The sequence below is a fragment of the Cuculus canorus genome, chromosome 11, assembly GCF_017976375.1.
Source record: "Cuculus canorus isolate bCucCan1 chromosome 11, bCucCan1.pri, whole genome shotgun sequence".
Lineage (NCBI taxonomy): Eukaryota > Metazoa > Chordata > Aves > Cuculiformes > Cuculidae > Cuculus > Cuculus canorus.
This window is the reverse complement of record NC_071411.1, coordinates 10578272-10596010: the sequence shown is the minus strand read 5'-3', so window position 1 is coordinate 10596010 and position 17739 is coordinate 10578272. Positions and strand designations below refer to the sequence as shown.

General features: G+C 39.8%; 1 protein-coding gene across 3 annotated transcripts in view; it reads left to right on the top strand.

The window, feature by feature from the left end:
• The window catches only part of GRM7 (glutamate metabotropic receptor 7), a 303115-nt gene that overhangs the window by 266994 nt on the left and 18382 nt on the right, over positions 1 to 17739 (top strand). For 2 of the 3 annotated variants that reach the window (XM_054076665.1, XM_009565813.2), the window contains one exon: positions 5214 to 5306. The exons of the other annotated variant lie outside the window; for it this stretch is intronic. In XM_054076665.1, the coding sequence (XP_053932640.1) occupies positions 5214 to 5284 (71 nt within the window). In that variant the 3' untranslated portion in view covers positions 5285 to 5306. The remainder of the gene's footprint in view (positions 1 to 5213; positions 5307 to 17739) is intronic. 3 annotated transcript variants of the gene reach the window in all.

Genomic DNA, 17739 nt, shown 5'->3' with positions numbered 1-17739 from the left:
ATTTTATCTGATCCTATAAAAGTGAACACAAATCTTGCCAGGGATTTAAAAGTAAAATAGATCAAAAAGATTCTTCCAGTTTTCTTAATGTGCATGGCATGGTATATTGTAGCACAAGATTACATACTGAGGCCATCAAATTTGATTTGCATGTGAATCTGGAAGGAGTTGAGAAAGGAGACAGCTGCACAACTTTGTAGCATATTGGAAAGGTCTGCAGTTTTTATGAAAAACGGATCTGAATGTGGAGAAATGCCCTTTCCTTGCCCATGATCCGTTCATCAATTTGCTGTGAAATCCCTGCCACTTCTTGTCTATTAACTGCTGTCTGAATATCTGCCTCAAAGCAGAAACTCTGCTGTCAAAGCAAAGTGGAAACAGCCAGCAAATTATTGACACAGCACTTTTCCTCCCTTTATTCACCCCTTAAGTATTTTCCTCTGATATCTCATGATGCAGGTATGCAAAACATATTCTAACTGGAAAAACAAAATTTATGTTTGAAAACTGAGCTAGCTGAACTTTCTGACATAAGAACTAAGGAAATGCATTGTATAAATTAAGGACCAAATTATGCCTCCTCCAGTCATATTCACTGCCACAAGAAATACGGATATTTCCCATGGTAGAGTATTACTCAGCAAGAGAGAGATTTGCGGAATCCTCTGCAAAGTTAAATTTCTGTTGGGTCATACTGGCCATGGTGAAAGAACCCCTTCCACTCTCCGTGGTCTCTGCCTAATGCCCACTGTAATTTTGCTGCCACGGAGCTCCAGCTGTCCAGTGTGCAGACTCCAACTGCTCCTTGAGGAGATCCAGGAGAATTGCTATCTGAGACCAGAAAGGGCCTTTGAGGTTGGAGGGAGAGAAAGAAGGAGGAGGGAAGGGGATTTGGAAAGACAGTTGGGAAAGGGCAGGTGAGTGTGTGTTGCTGAACTGCATTTCACTAATTGTTGTTCTGGTCAAATGAGCTGGAATTGCTTTCTCCTCTGGAAAAAAAAAAAAAAATCAAAACCTAAAAATTTCCACTCAAAGACTTCAACAACAGGAAAACTGTGGAAGTTCTGATGATTAAATGTTCAGTGTAGAAACAGAGGTAGACTCCTGGGGGCACTACAGCTTGAGGGTTTCCTGCTCTGGGTTTCCCCTCTTCACATTCTCTTGTGCTGCATCTTATTGTTGTTTTCAGACTTCTGAGAATATTTTCCCCAGCCAAAGAACAGTCAGATTCTTCCCTGGGAAGGAGATAAGTTTATTAAAAAGAAATGTTGCTTCCTTAAACCCCCATATTTTTGATAAAACGCGTTTTTTTCATCCAGGACTATATACTGGAATATGTTTTGAAGGGGCAGGAGAAGGGACAGAAACCCTTGCTGGTGAGATCTACCAGTTTCTGCCTGAAGCATTCAGTCTTCAGTCCCGCTGTTCTTAATTCTGACTTAAAGCTGGGGTTAAGTCCACTGGGGGCAAAACCCTGAGTACTTTGAAATTAGTTTGCGTGAAGGGAGAACGCTCTCTGTGAACTCATGTGCTTACATGTAATAAATTCTAAAGAATTTAAATGTGTTTGTTCAACCTAACCAATCAGGAAACATGCGGAGTATTAATTTATATGTCTTTCTCCAAGTACTGGCCTCTTAATTTTTTCATGGCTTGGAAAATAAATATTCTTTTAAATCTTTTAATTATTTATATACATAGTACCATCTGTTCGTATTATCAGCTGCACCTACCACTACTGTTTTATTCCCTGGATATGTGTGCTAACAAAAATTATTAGAAAATCAAATTAAATAAATTACTGCTGTACTTAAAGTATCTGGGTACATCTAGTCCCTGTGCAGGCTACTACTACAGTAGATGAGAGCTTTCCTATAGTGTTCAATAGGTTGACAATCAACTTCCTAATCAGGCAACATTCAGCACGTGTTGAATCTATACAAGTGATTCATTGAATACCTGAATGGGGTTTCTTTTTTTCTTAATTAAATAATTTGTTTAAAGAAAATGTTTACAGGTCCATTTTTATGTGGAAAAATTGAAAACCATACTAATGAGCTCAAAAATAATGTTATCCAAGCAAAACCTGGCAAGTGAAATTTTGAATATGGTGTCCATAAATAAATAAGGTTTTGAAGTTTTCATTGGAATTTATCTTCAAAAAGTATTTTATACAGCAGATGGGGAAATTTTCATAATTTTACCAATTGGAAAATAGGAAGTGTGAATAAAATATCCCCCCCAGTTGTTTACATCAATGCCAGGAGCATTTTTTCATTTTAAAACATTTTCTTTCAGAATAAAACAGAAAGAATGTATTTTTAGTATTTTTCTTTTTAAAATTGGTTTTGATCAAGTAACAATAGCTAACAGTTACCTACAGAGAAAAACCGTCCAGCTGCAGGAGGTACCTTCCTGGTTGTGACCTGCTGCTCTGAGGAGCACAGGGATAGAAAGTTCTGGTAGCAAATTCTGCAACAGGCTCCTCTGGAACTATGTCAGGCTGAAAGTAAATTAATTGAAGGGGTTTAAAAGATGAGTCTGAAACTCATCAACACTGGGCAAAGCTAAGCTGGAGTAGGGTTTTCTCGGAAGTGGAAATGTACAGTTGGGTTTTCCAGTTTGATTTTCTATTATATTTCCTGGTGATGCTGCTCTTCATGGCTTGTTCAGGTACTGGAGACTAGAGTTGCCATTTCTATTTCCTAAGAATCCATTAACATTGATCCACCAGCATGGGATTCATGTACCTCCAAACATTGGAGAATTTGGTGACAAAGCCCAAAATTATGTCCTGCTCTACTTATCTGCCAGAGTCAAAAGGAAAAGCAGAACGTGGACAGTTTTACAGAAAAAAAAAAGCCTTGAAAGAAATCTCCATGATTTAGTAGACCTGTAAAAGAATGCCTAATGAACTGAATATGTGCATGTAAAACTGAAAGGCCTATTACTTACCTGAGTGGCTTCCTAAGAGCAGATGGTCCTCAGCAGCAGCGCTGAGCATCATGTGGAAACACTGCACACAACTCTCAGGTGATATGAATGAACTTGAGCTTGGAAAAAATGTAGAGCACTTAGGGAGCAGGACTCAAGCACTGGGGTTTTAGTGTGAGTATAAAAGAAACTGCATTAACAAGACAGGAAAAGCACTTGAAATGCAGTAACCTTAGATCTTCCCCATCAAGAGGAATAGGGACTTACTGTGTTGCAGCTTTTAATTTAGGATATCAGGGAAGCAAGAAATTTCACAAGTTGAGCTCCCCAGCCATGTCCTGAGAGGGTTTTCATGCTGAACGGGACATATTAAGGCCAAGCTTTTCAATATAAAACTGCATTACTTATAAAAACTCTCTTAATCATTCTAGTTTGCCATCTGGCATGTGCATGTTTTACTCATTCAATAGCTTTTCCTGCTAATATGTGTTTGCATCAGATTCAGATGAGCAGAATTTAGTGCACGGCAGCTCTCATCTGTGTAATGAGTTCATTCTGCTCTTGTGTCTTTGGTCAAATTTCACACTATTTGGGAAGATGTTTCTTATCGAGTGAACAGGTACTGAGGGTTTCTGCTTGGTTGTTTGCTTGTGCTTCAGCTGCAAGAGCATAGTGTCAGACTATGAGAAAAACATTTGAACCTCCAACCCATACTTAACTTCAATTGAGATTGCATGTTGTTACTCCTTTGTTCTAGCAACTTGTTTTAATTCATGGCTTTGCCAAACAAAGTGACAGGAAAATCAGCATCTCAGTTATTTGGTAATGAGGATGTTCTGCTTCTCAGAGACTGGTCAAGCATATCTTACTAGAAGGGTATTTGCTTTCATGCATTTCTCTCCTGAAGCAGCTGTGAGAAGGAAACCAAGCTGGCCAGTGCTTTCTAGGAGTGGCATTTCTGAGAAGATGCTTTCTTGCAGGAACTGGAGTGGGGTCTTTTGGGACTTGGCAGCACAGGGACTGTTGGTCTCCCAGTGTCCCCATTTCCAATTTCATGGAAAAAGTCTCATGGAAAAAATCTCAGTCTGTGAAAATGGCTGTGGTCAAGTTTTCATCTTTTTTTGTTTTTTTCCTTTTTTTTTTTTTCTGCTATAGCAATAAAGCTCTGAGATCAGGATTAGTAATGCAGAGAGGCCAGCAGTGTACAGTATTGAACAGGAGACATGCAGCATCTCTGTGGCACAGACTGAGTGCATCAAAGAGACAGACAACTATTGGAAAGACAGAACAGCTCATGGGAGGATACTGCTTTCTTTGATGAGTTTAGTTGAGATTTATTGAGAAATGGCAAAGGAAGAGTGTGTTACCCTGAACAAGCCAGAAAACTTTAAGGTCTTAAAGCTTGTAAGGGTCTAATTTTCAACAGGGTTAAGAGGTTGTGGACTTTTAAGTTAGCAGGTGCTTGGAGGGCTCAGTGCCTGTGCAGACATATTCAAGAAGAATTATTCTTTCTCTTTTCGTTAGCAGTAAGTAGAACTTAGATGGCAGTCAATTCACTTTTCAGCAGTGAAGTGCAATCGCTGCCCATTGTCCCCAGGCAGACTGGGTATCATTTGCATGTTTCCATTTTAAAACTGTGCTTTTGTGTCAGCTCCTCTCTATCGCAACAGCAGTGAGAGCTGTGTGTCCATCCTCACCTTCCTCCATGCATTGAGAATGAACACTGACTTTGTGTAAATTTTCTGTAAATCGTGGATAGTGTATGTGGAACACAAACGTCTCCTGCCTTGGACAGACATATGGACACCACTGTGCTGTGCCCCGGTGTGTTTGTGTATTCATTCCTGTCCATCCTTAACATCACTGACATGACATTCCCTAGTCCACCGTTCTGAGTAAAAAATCTAAAATGGCTAATTGTTGACACCAAAGAACTTGTGAGCAACTGCAAGCGTGAGGAAGGACTGAGGGGTCTTAAACTAAAGCCAAAATGTTCCAGAGTTTGTTCAGGGGAGAGGAAGGGGAAAAAAATCATGCAGACCACTCTTCTGAGCAGCTGCTCCCATGTTCAGAGGTACCTGAACTTCTGTGTACTGGTTCACTTATTTCCAGCCCAGAGTTAATTTCATATAGTGGCGCCTCTCAGCTTTCCACTATCATTGCTCTAATCTGAGCTCTTCAGTTGGTTTAATGTCATGGCCTCCGTGACAGGGCAAAATTTGAAGAGTTTATTGTGAACAGACGTATTATACATACCAATGTATTTACTTTTCCTGTAGACTGCATACCACCAGTAAGAAAGAGTGTTCAAAAATCTGTTACTTGGTACACTCTTCCACCTACTGTATAGCTTTTGCCTGCTTTCCAAAAAGGTAAGGAAAAATCTAGTTTCTTTATTCTCAAATTGTTTTCATTATTGTAATTATTACAAATGAAAAATGTGCATTACTGCAGCTATGTTAAACAAGTATCTAACTTAAAAATTGTTCACACATCCATTACCATTTCAAAGGCTTTCATGTGAAGGGCTTGCTTTGAAAAGCAGAGGTGCAGGACTTGGGTGACTTTAATCCCTGTGCTGTGCCCCAACAAAACAAGAGACTGGTGGTCTTCTACTTCCCACCAGTGGATGTGAATCCCAATAAAGCCTTTGAAGATGTAGATATTTTATAACAATTTTTTAAAAAAGGAACAAACAAATAATCGTAAGTTAATTATGGCAATCAAATCTCACAAATAAGTTTTCAAGTCATTTCTAGCAGCTTTGCCAGCAGGGTTGCCTGGCAGAGTAAAAATAACATTTGCTAGTGTGTGAGCAATCTTCTTTACTCTAAAATTATAAATTGCTCAAAAAAGAGTTTGCAAAACATTTTTTTCACAATGGGTGGTCCCAGTGACCACTCCTGAATACGAGTGAACAATTTTTGAGGGATGACTTTTGCTGAGCGTTGTGCCTGCTTGCATGGTGATCTTGTGAGCTGATTTTGTATTTGTGGCTTCATCAGCCAGAAATTACTGGTTTTCCAGTAAGGGAACAAGAAAGCATTTGATATTAGAGATAATAAGCTAACAGCTATTAAGAATTATTTCTCATATCTTCAATTCCATGTGTGCTCTCAGAAAGCGTTGTCCACTCATTTGAGGTTTTGTCTAGGTATGAAAAGTGCTGGCATAGTTACTGTGTTATCATGTGGTTGGTGCTAGAAGAAATTGCTGTATACAGGCTTCAAAACGTTTAGCTGATCTGTTAATAGGTGAGAACTTACATCAGCAAAGGTAGGAATGCTGCTTGAATTGAGTCTATAAGTCACAGGAAAAAATACTAATATCTTTAGCTGTTGTAAATTGCCACAGCTCCCGTTTCAATTCAACTCAAATTCCTGTGTAGAGTTCCAATTGCTTTTTATTGTATGTGAATCATGTTCATTATTCTAACTTACACAGCTCAGGCAGAGGCCTTCTTTGAGGTGTGAAGCTCTTTAGGAACATCACGATGACCTGCCTCACTGGAGGGCCAGAGCAGACAGGTCGGTGGTGGCTGGTGTGGAGGGAAATGTAACAAAGTAGTCAGAGAGGAGAAGGAGCCACTCAAAGTATTATTGCAAATCAAATGTGAAAGAGAAAAGGGCAACTATATGAAGATGAAATTGCTAAAGAAGAGATGTGAGAAGAATAGGAGAGAGATAGGAGATACTTTATTTCTCCTGAGATTTGGCTTTTTTTATACGGTTTAAAAACCATTTCAAATTTAAAGAATAAGGGGTTCACACAGATTGCTAAAAGGTTTTTTTTTTTTTTTTTTCCCCATGTAACATTATTGTATAGTGCAAGGAATTGCTCTCTGCAAAGGCATACAATAATTTTGTCATCCAAGTAATAAAAAAAGCGATCGGCCATACGGATTCTTTAAGCAGATTTTGAAACTTGGGCCACAGAAAGCTATGAAGTTGCTACCATTGAGGATGGTTTGGGTTTGTGATGGTCTTGCCCACACCAGTGTTCTTGTGCATCAGGTGTTGTTATCCATTTCTCAGCCATGAGTGTTTCTGTTCCAGCTGGACTGATTGCTGTAGCTCTGGTTGCTACATTTTGATTTGTTCTTCCAGGAGTACAAAACAACAGTAAAAAAACAATTTATTATATTAAAAGCAAAGCAATAACATGAGGAAAACATCAACTTAGTTGTAAACTGACACGTTTTGCTAGCAATGTATTTGTATGTAAGTATGAACACAGTGCTTAAGCTGTTACTTGACTATATCAGTTTCTGCTGTGTGATTCATCGAGAAATGCGTTTATAATGGTTTTAAATTGCTTCCCATGAGTGGCAAATAGGACTTCTTTATTGTTTAGAGTGATGCAAATATAAATTTTGAAAAATTCTGTATGGTATCTGGATCAACAGAAAAAAATAGTCCATCAGCTGGTCAAGGCAAAGAAACTCCAAATGCTTCTGTAGAGATATTGAGTCCCATTTGGTACTGTAGAAATATCTGCTGCCCATTTCTTCCAATCCATCTCCAAGCAATATGCTTACAGGTCAGGAGGAAAATACAGTCCAGTGACTAACGTGCTTGTCATATCTGAAAGGCCTGGGTCAGTCCCTTGGGCTTTCAGAACCTCCTGGTGCAAGGCTGGCAAGTGGTGCCATGCTCCCTTACTTTTGCACTACGTTTTGTGGATGATGATTGTGAGACGCTCAGGCATTGCAGGTGGATTATTTAAGTCCCAGAAAGACAGCTCTTCTCTCCTGCTGCCTTCTGAATTTGGTGAGCAAGGACCATAATGTTTTGAGGGCATCTGTCTGATGCTTCACGCCAAGTTCAGTGAATTTTAGCTCTAAGCCGGTGCAAAGACCGTAGGGCTTTCTTCAGCGTGTCCCTTCAGCATGCCTGAGTCACTGAGCACTTTGCATGTATATAATACAAACTGTTTAATAAGGATTCACTTCAGTGTAATAAGGACAAAGATAATGCCAATCATTGTGTCTCTCTGCAAGGCTAGAGCTGGGAGAGTTGGCTTTTATACAGAGCAGGCCATTAACACCACTGAGGCTGTTAAACAATTGTTATCATATTAGGAGTGAAGGTAGATCAGCCATGGACCCACTCTCTTCCCAAGCCTTGGCCACAATGTGCTGCTTCCAAAAGGTTTTCGGTTACTTTTCAAGTAATTTTTTACTTGATCTGTATGCAGAGAAATTTCCGTGGTGATTGCAAAGTGCTGAGATCATTTGTAAATTATGCGCAGCATCACATCGTGTGAAGTCATTACATTTCTTGGTCATATTTCTCCTGGAATATATATACAGTTGCTTAGATTATGCTATAATGAAGCTGTTGTGATGTAAGTCATGACATGGTTTGAAACTGATCTTGGGCTTATGTTGAAAGAGGTAAATTGTTTGAGTTACCCTCTAGTACCAAGGATTTCACATCCATTTCCATCTCCTGTGTGCAGTCCCAGAGACCCCGAGCACCCCCAGGGCCACATCCACCATCCAGCATTGGCATCTCTAGGGACCGGGCAACTCTTTGAAGGCTTTGGGTCTAAACTGTGTAATAATTTGTAGCTTATCACACCTTAGAGTATGTGATAGAGAATAATTATTTTCTGGAGTGAAGCATCATTTTAATTTTTATTCTATCTCATTTTATCCTGAGAAAGCGCTCTGTGTTTAACCTCACTTGAAGGATTTTCTATTCAGTGGAGACTGCTAAAAAATGAGAATTCATAGTAAAAATTGATAAGCGAAAGACTTTGACAGTTCTTCACTGCACCTGTTTTTATTCCAGAATGGCTTACTGAAACATTAAACATTTACTATAAATATCCTTATTTTAAAAGTATTGCACAGAGATACATCCAGCTAAACTTGTGCAATACTCCAAAATAGTCCCTAATACATATTTTCCTATTTCCCAACATGTAAATTATTTTGTTGACATGGTAAATTCCAGTTTATTTGGCCGATCATGGCATGAGTCATGCTGCGGGTGACCCCAGTACTGCCTGGGTGCTTCTTGGGGAGCAGAGCCTCATATCTTGCCCTCAGTCTGTGCAAGAAGCAATGCAGGAGTGATGGCATCCACCTCTGCCGCCTGGCACACCACCACCAACCCCAGAAGTGCAGCTGCTACAGTGATGACCTCAGCGCCACGGTCTGTAAAACTTCATCTGCAGAACGGATTCCAAGCAATAGTGCAGGCACTGAAGCATAAGGTGTATGAACAAAGTCACTTCCTTTTTTAGTAAGTTTTTCAGTCAGAATTGGTTTTCTCTCACCTTCCTGGAGGAGGGCTCAGTTCTTGAAGAGCACAGATGCCCCCCAGTTAGCTGTAGATTAGAAAATGTGAGTGTTGTGAGCTACAGAAATTTTATTTCAGGATTAGGAGTTGGTTAGTCCCATTCTTCTGCAGGAGCTCAGCTTTGCTTCCTGTTTTCATCTACTTTTTACATGAAAACCTGAGCATTTTCCCTGCTCTCAACTGATAACTTAAACTGCTATTGTTTTGGGCGCAGGTCAGAGGACCATGAACAGGTTACCCAGAGAGGTGGTAGATGCCCCGTGACTGGAAATATTAAAGGTCAGGTTGGATGGGGCTCTGAGCAGCCTCATCGTGTTGTCTGCTCACTGCTGGAGGGTTGGACAAGAAGCACCTCAAAAGGTTCCTTCCAACCCAAACTATCTTGTGGGTCTATGACCATGTCCTGCCCACGGCAGGGGGCTGGCCTAGGTGACATTTAAAGGTCCCTTCCAACCCAAACTGCTTTATGACTCTATACCCAGCCAATAAATGGGAAATCAAGGGAATGTCTGTTTTATTGCAGCGAGGTCACTGCAGCATCAGGGCTGGTGCCTTTCCCTGAGTTATACTCTGTGTCTTGTCTCCTGCCTGTGACACAGTCCCAGACGCTGCCATCTGCGAGTCCTTTAACGTCCTGTCTAAAGGGGAGGACCAGGGCAAGACTTGTAATGTTTCTTTTTGGAGACTTACAGAAATACTGCTCAACATTGATCGAGCAGTATTTACTAGAGCATTAGCAAAACTCTGTTTGCAGCAGACTGTATTGTAATTGCTCCCTGTCAAGAACGTTAACTAATTTTTATGTAACTTTGCATAACTTATTTTGATAAAGCATATAAAATGCAATTTACTGCTGTGCCACACTATGAACTGTACGTGCATTTTCGATTGCCAGTTTTCTACAGTCCACAGGTGATTTTTTTTTATCTTTCTTATCATCACCCTATACTTTTTCTCTTGAGCTGCTTTACCAGTGGTCATTCCCTGTTAGGAACATGACTCCAATGCATACACACTGATCAAGAGATGCATACAGGTCCCTTCTGCTTGCTGTTTAAGCCAGAAACTAGCATGTATTTATTCCAGAAATTACTTACACAGTAGCAGATATTTTCCAAGCCATAGCTCAGCTACATTTGATAAGGTTGAACAGTTGAACAACCTTTAATTTTGTACACACCAAGGGGTGTCCGTGATGAGGCCTGTTTTCCATGGGTACAATTTTGCTTGTTTTATATTGTCTTACTTTTTAAACTAAAAGGTTTATACAGATACAACCGCTAAAGAGGTGAAGACATGGAGACCTAGAGTGCCTTAAGACCAATACGCTGGGAAACATAGTTTGGTATGCTCTGAATAGTGACCAGTGAAACTTAAATGTGCTGTTTGATAGGTTTGATGCATTTGTTTTGGTGAGTTCCCTTTCCTATGTTGTCTTTGGACCTCTTTGCCACTGATATAGCCAGGGGCTCTGGGATAAAGAAGAGTGCTCCCCATGGAGCAGCAGAAGAGCACCCCATCTCTGCTGTGACCAGCCTGGGGCCAGAGCAGCTACTGTCTCCAGATTTCTCCTTTAAAAAACTGGAAAAGCAGGACTTTTGTTCTGAGTACATAATTCCTCCCCCCATCCATTTACATTTGCATATTCAATTTGCATTTTAATTTTTACTAGTTTCTCAAGGTCTCAGTATCTATTTGAATCAATGTTTTCTTTCAGGTTTTATATATCCATGACAGCATCCTGTTGCCCAGCAGCAAAACTAGTGACAGAAATTATACTTTCTTTAACCATCTTGTGAATGATACAAGGTGGTTTGCAATTATCTTTCTTGGCAAAGCAAGGTTAGACTCTTCTGATGACATTTCAAACTTTGAAGGGTATCCCTCTGTCATGGTTTAACCCCAGCCAGCAACTAAATACAGCATAGACATTTACTTACACCCACCCGGTGGAATGGGGGAGAGAATTGGAAGCGTAGAAGTGTGAAGAATCATGTGTTGAGATAAAGGTAGTTTAATAGGTAAAGTAAAAGCCGTTGATGCAAGAAAAGCAAAACAAGGAGTTCATTCACCTCTCCCCATTGTCAGACAGATGTTCAGCCACCTTCAGGAAAGCAAGGCTCCAACACATTTAACATTTGCTTGGGATGACAAATGCCATCACTCCAAACATCCTCCCTTTCTATCTTCTTCCCCTATCTTTATATTCTGAGCATGATGCCATATGATGTGGACTGTCCATTGGGTCAGTTGGGGTCAGGTATCCTGGCTGCATCCTCTCCCTGTTTCCTGAGCACCCCCAGCCTCCTTGCTGGTGGACTTGGGCGAGAAGCAGAAGAGTCCTTGACACTGTGTAGGCTCTGCTCAGCAGTAACTGAAACATCCTTGTGTTATCCACACTGTTTACAGCACAAATCCAAAGTGTAGCCCGTGCCACCTGCTGTGAGGAAAACTAGCTCCATCCCTCACAATGGATAGATACTTCTCAAACCTTGACAGCACTTCGTATGGCTGAGAGAAGTCTGTGTTGTTTAAAGGTTTCATTTAAAACCTCTCTGAAATAATCTTTTGCAACTGTTGCTTGGATGAGACCTAAGAGGAGCTCAAGGGAAGCCATGTCTTCATCCTTTTGACTTTGTTAAGCACGGGTGGACTCCAGCTACTTATGGAATTATTATTCAAGACAATAATGTTGTTTTATGGCGAAGAAATTTTGCTGGTGGGACTCTTAAGCGCACCAGTAGATGACATGAGACCCTGGGGAGTTTGCCGCCTCCAGGTGCAGCAGCATTCTCCCTGCAGCCTGTGCCAGGTCTCCTCCTGTCTGAACATTTGGGGATTGGATTATTTTCCTTTTACATCTCAAAATAACTACTTTTGATGATGCACTTTAATATATTCACATAATTGCATTCTCCGATGTTAATTTTTTTGCAGACTGTCTGGCACTTTTGTGACTTAAATGATACAAGTCTTGTAGATATGCAGGAAAGTGTCAGACTGTTTCTTTTTTTAAACTGAAATCCCTTATGTGTTTAAATGATCACCTTATAGTTTTATGTTTGAACAATGCTGGCAAAATACATTATTAATGGCTACAATTACTTTGAATATTCAAAGCTAAATAGCTAGATATAAGACTTTGAGAAACAAATGAGTATTAATTAGTATATTAGTATTAGTATTCCTCTTTTGTTCCATGTTTTATCTTTGTCTTTTTATGTGATATGTTTTCCTAGGAAATTTGGAAGAAGAATGAGCTGTAAATTTTACATATATTGTCGTACCTTATGCACCAGTCCTTCTCTCACTTTTTTTGCATAATAAACTCTTAGTAGCACCAAATTCTCCCATTGACAAATTTATCATTCCTTACATCCTCTCAGGGAGAATTTGTCAAATTCATAAATTGTAATATCAGGGAAAAGACAAAGACTTTTGGCTCTCTCATATTCAATATATTTATAATGACTCTCCCTCTCCCAAGCAGGGTAAATGTCACCTTGACAGAACTCACTTGATGGTGTTCTCACGTGGAATCTTGCTGTAGTGCCCTCAGACCCTCATCTGTGTCGATAAGGTGACTCAGATAAAGAGTTGTAGGATTATGAAATCAAACCTGGAAGTCTCAGCTTAATTTCACTGAAATCATTGGAATCGCCCCAGGCTAGAACATAGCAGTATTTGGTGGTGTATTTCTTTTTCCCTCTACCTAAGCAACAGGAAGCACTACAATTTCCTCTTGCAGCTTTTGGGATATGTACTGTTTTAATTGATATTGCTACTGTAATTATAACAAAAGCATCCCCACGACTCCGATCAGGAATCTTCCAAGCCCAAGAAAGACTTACAAACTCAGATGTGCAATGCTGTCTGACCACTGAGGATGAACGTGTGGATACTTTGACTGGAAGTAGATGGAAAGGAATTTTAGGAGAGAACAAATAACAGCCTTTAAGTCAAAGACTGAAGGAAGCCTATGCTAAACCTTGTAACGTGTTTTGTCCCCTGAGGTAGTACAAAAGCTAAAGCTGAGGGTTTACACTTTAGAGTCTTTGCAGATTTTCTTCATGTTGCTCACAGTTGGTTATTTTTAATGCTACAAAATTGTTTTGTAGCCATTTTAGTTTGCCTGTGGTTATTACAAACAATTAATTGAATTTAATAAATTATTATCATTAACAATTAGATAGACAAGCAGCCGTTACCAGCTGATGCTGTGGATTGATTTCTGAGGCAGTGCACGTGGTGTAAGCCCCAAGTACTCCCCATCTCGTTATACTACCTCTGCAGAAAAGCCCCAGGGTAGTTAAATTATTCAGGCTTGGTATGCAGGCAGGACAGAAGAGAAAGGCCTTCAGTGCATGCTTGAGATGCGATATTCTGGGAAAGAAAATAATTCTAATGGACTGTGAAGTGCAGTGGTTGTGCTTAAATTTGATGCTCGGTGGCCGTTCCCTGCTGTAATCCAGTTACCTTCAGCTCAGTGAGAGCAGGAAGGGATTTCTTCACTCGCACACATCATCTTGCTCAGCTCTTCCTAGCAGCAGCCAGTAATGCGTGCCTTCAGATAGGCATTGTACTTTCCTATTTGCCAAAGCAAAGTATAAATATTCCTTTTTTTTCATTTAGAAGAAAAAAAAAAGAAAAATTCAGTGCTGAGTTAAAACATCTATGAAGAAACCGCTTCAGTTCCTGTGCAATCAGTTTATAGCCATCAGCACCCTAACAGCTGTCACATACTGCAAGGAGCAAAGGAAAGCAGAATGAATTATTTTAAGGACATCTAACATCTGGCTTAGAAGTGAGTAGCTTACATTTGTGAAGAAATCTCTACAGACAGTAAGGTTAGGTGTAAAACCTGTATCAAGTGAGTGACTTAATTATTTTCCCCTTCAGGTATAGAGGAGGTCTGTTCATAGGTGCCGCTGAAGTGACAGGATTGAACGCATGTGGCAGTGAAGTTCAGTCACTGTAAAAACCCTCCAGCAGATCTGATGGGTTAATGCTCCTTTTCACAATCACTGGAGTCCAGTCTCTAGCGGAACAGCTCACAGAGAAGCGGGTGCAAAGCGTTTCCACCAGTGGGCAGAACCAGTGACAGTGGGTTAGCTGAAAGAGTATTTGTTCACAAACCTATTGAAAATTTAGTAAGTGAGTTCAAAAAGCTAATCACAATAATAATGGAGTAAAAAGGCCAGGAAAACTGAAAATAAGCGATATTACAGGTGAATTAAGTTCTCAAAATAAAGGTGTGAATCCATGCAGTTTTCTGTGTGCATGATTACAAGCATGGAGAAAATTGTTCAAAGATCGTCTAGATAAGAATAGAGAAAAGCCTCAGGGGTACAAAATCATGGTGTGCTGAGGTGTGCTACAGTCAACAGAATTAGAAAAGAAATGATGGCTGTCACAAAGTCAAAAATATCCCAACAACTGCCCATTGATTATAGCCATTTTTTCCTAATAGCTGTCGTGCTTCTGGTACAGGTATTCTATTTGCAATGCACAGACACAGGTATCATTAACATTATACAGGCCAATCCCTGCATGAGATTGAGTATCTTTGGTGGTTTTGCTCAAACCTTGATGTATTTTGTCACCTTGTGAAAAACAAACCCATAGAAAATTTCAATGTTGCACTTGGAAATGACAGTGCTGATGAACTGGAGGAGCATGTGAGGAAAACGAGCGTGAGACACAGCTGAGCATTCATCACTGACATGAAATAATACTGTAAAATGAGATAGATATTGTTTTATGTTGACACGGATAGCAAATGGAGAATATATTTGTGCAACAGGAGCCTGGTTTTGTTTGTTTTTGGGGGGCCAGTAAGCAGCAGCAAATCAAAATATTGGCACAGAAGAAATTGGTCTTTCTCAGTATTTCGTATTGCAAACAGGCATCACTTTCACATGCAGCACCTCTGGAAAACATCACAAAGTTTTCTCTCTTTACTGGCTTCAGGAAAGAGACTGTGTGCATCTTTTCAGCGATGTATGCCGATTCATTAAAGAGAAGAACATCCTTTTGTTCATGAAAAAAAAGGTATTTTGACTTTAGGTGAGTTTGTTGGTTTTGAACTCTTTCTGACAGCAAGGAACAAAGGCGTGTTTTTATTTTCTAGCCTTACTGCAAAAAGCAAAAAAAAAAAAAAAAAGGAAGGTAATTAGGTTAATGGCTAAATACATATATGTGACCATGAAACACAAAGGAAACATGTAGTAGGAAAGAAAAGCATTCCAGTCCTGGCATCTGATATCTGGCTTAGTTACTCCTTTGTAACAAGTCTTACCTGGGAGAAGAGTCCAGCACTGCATCTACTAAGATGCCTGTTCTTGTTGCTCAGAAAAAGTAAGAAAATAAAAAATGTAGTTGCCATAGTTACACCACTTGTCATGATGCTTATCATGTCCATGGAATAAAGAGCTTCATATTAAATCTATACTCTTATTAATATCAGCCATTAAACATTTCCAGGATATTTGAAATCAAGACTCTGCAAAAAAATTAAATGTTCATTGCAGAAAAATTGTACTCTCTAACCATGCAGCCTAGAGTGTAGTTTTAATTATTATAGAATTATATACCATGAATAAATTTTCCAGTAAATTTAGCCCCTTTGCACTTCATGAACATTCTTGATTTTTCTGTTAAGAAGTTCATTACTTACAACTCTTTGCTAACTACTTCAAGGAGGCTAACTAGAAGAAAAGGAGGAGTGTTCCTTTCAGGTGAGGAACTGCATTCTTTCAGTGATATGGCATTGCATGTGCTCCATACTGAAATATTTCAGACTTCCCATGCAGTTGCTGTGCACAGGCATCTGCCCTCTTTTGCTTGCCAGTGCAAAAATACCCCAAATATTATCATCATTACATGATATTAAAAAATCCGAATACTATATTGTATTATGTACATATCTATGTAATATCTAAGTAATATCTATGTTCTATTTAGAATAACAAAAGTACACACACACGTTCTCTTAAGTGTGCACATCTTTTTAATGTCAATAGACCTGCAGTTTAAGGTGGTCTTACACATTCTATTTTAAACTGGTATGTAAACTACAAAGTATTTGGGGAATACTGTTTAAAATATCTTTTAACATGTTTAGCAGGTTCTGATATCAAGAGTGTCTTTGCTGATCTCTGATGAGCCTTGGACAGTCACCCCTGCCATTTGGTCTTTCTCATACAAGGTTCATCTCCTTTGGGGCACTAAGACAGTGTCATTCTCCCAGTGGTGGATCTTGCTGGAAATACCCCATAGCCAAACATCCCTGTACTGCACAGATTCCCATATATATGTTGTTAAACTTGCCAGTAGCATCACAGGGCTGCAACACTACAGACCCTGTCTCTAGAGGTAAAGGTAACACCATCCAAGCCTTGCAAGCAAAGCCACCCTGCGCTGGCTGAACCAGGTCCTGTGAAGCCAGTTGGGCATTGTCTGGGAATGTTGGGACACCTGAAGAGCAAAGGAGCCAGCCAAAGTCCTCACCAAGCTCTGCGTGTGTCACAGCAGGATGAAAAGTTGTTTCCTAAGGAAATGACCTGACAAAAGATTTGGCATCAGTTTCTTTCTGTGCTGATCCAGAGACACGGAGATGATCCGGGAAGGAGGTTTTAGTACAGTAGGAGTATGAGCAGAAGGAGACCTATCATGGGTTGGGTCTCATTGTACTGCTTGCTTCTCAGAAGACATAGTCAGTGCAGTGCGCAATCGGGATGTGTGCAGGTATGTGAAACATCTCCGTATCAAACTGTATGAAATACTGCTTTCTATCCAGTGTTTATTGAGTAGTTACTCTTTTCAGAGGAGAGGATGTACCTAGTAAGAACCGGTTACCTATGGGAAGTTGAAGTGTTGTTTCAGTCTTTTCTATCATTATGTTTTCCTGGAAAGAACAAATGGAGCAATAAATACGATGCTTGTTATTTAAAATAAAACTATGACCTTTTTCTCTAACACAGGGAGTTTGTATTGAGTGTAACTTTGTCATTCATGTCTGATGATAGCTTCAGATTAACAGTCCTTTGGTGAGATGTTGTTTTTCTCCCTGTTGCCTGGTTCCCCTGTCACGCATGTCAGAATCAGAGCTGTGGTTTGCTCAAAAATGTGACTGATGGCGTGCATGGGCAATTTATTGACTGGGAGATTGACTTAGACAAAATCTAAATTCTCCAAGTCTTCTCTCTAGGTGTCATCTTGGTTTCAGCTTTCTATTGAAAAGTAGTATGTTACCAAATTGTGAGAAATATGAACCTGGCTCTGACTCTGTGAGTGCCCGAGTTGCTTAGTTGAATCACACTGATTTGCTTGACACCACACAGAGATACGGCCATCACATTCAGGGGGTTGTTTGGAGGATAATGTGCTAGTTTTTAGGAAAAATAAGTACGAAGAGTAAATAATGGAATTGCTTGTAATTTATTAGATGAGTAAATAGAAAATACCTTTGTAATCTAACTCATTATGAAAGCCATAA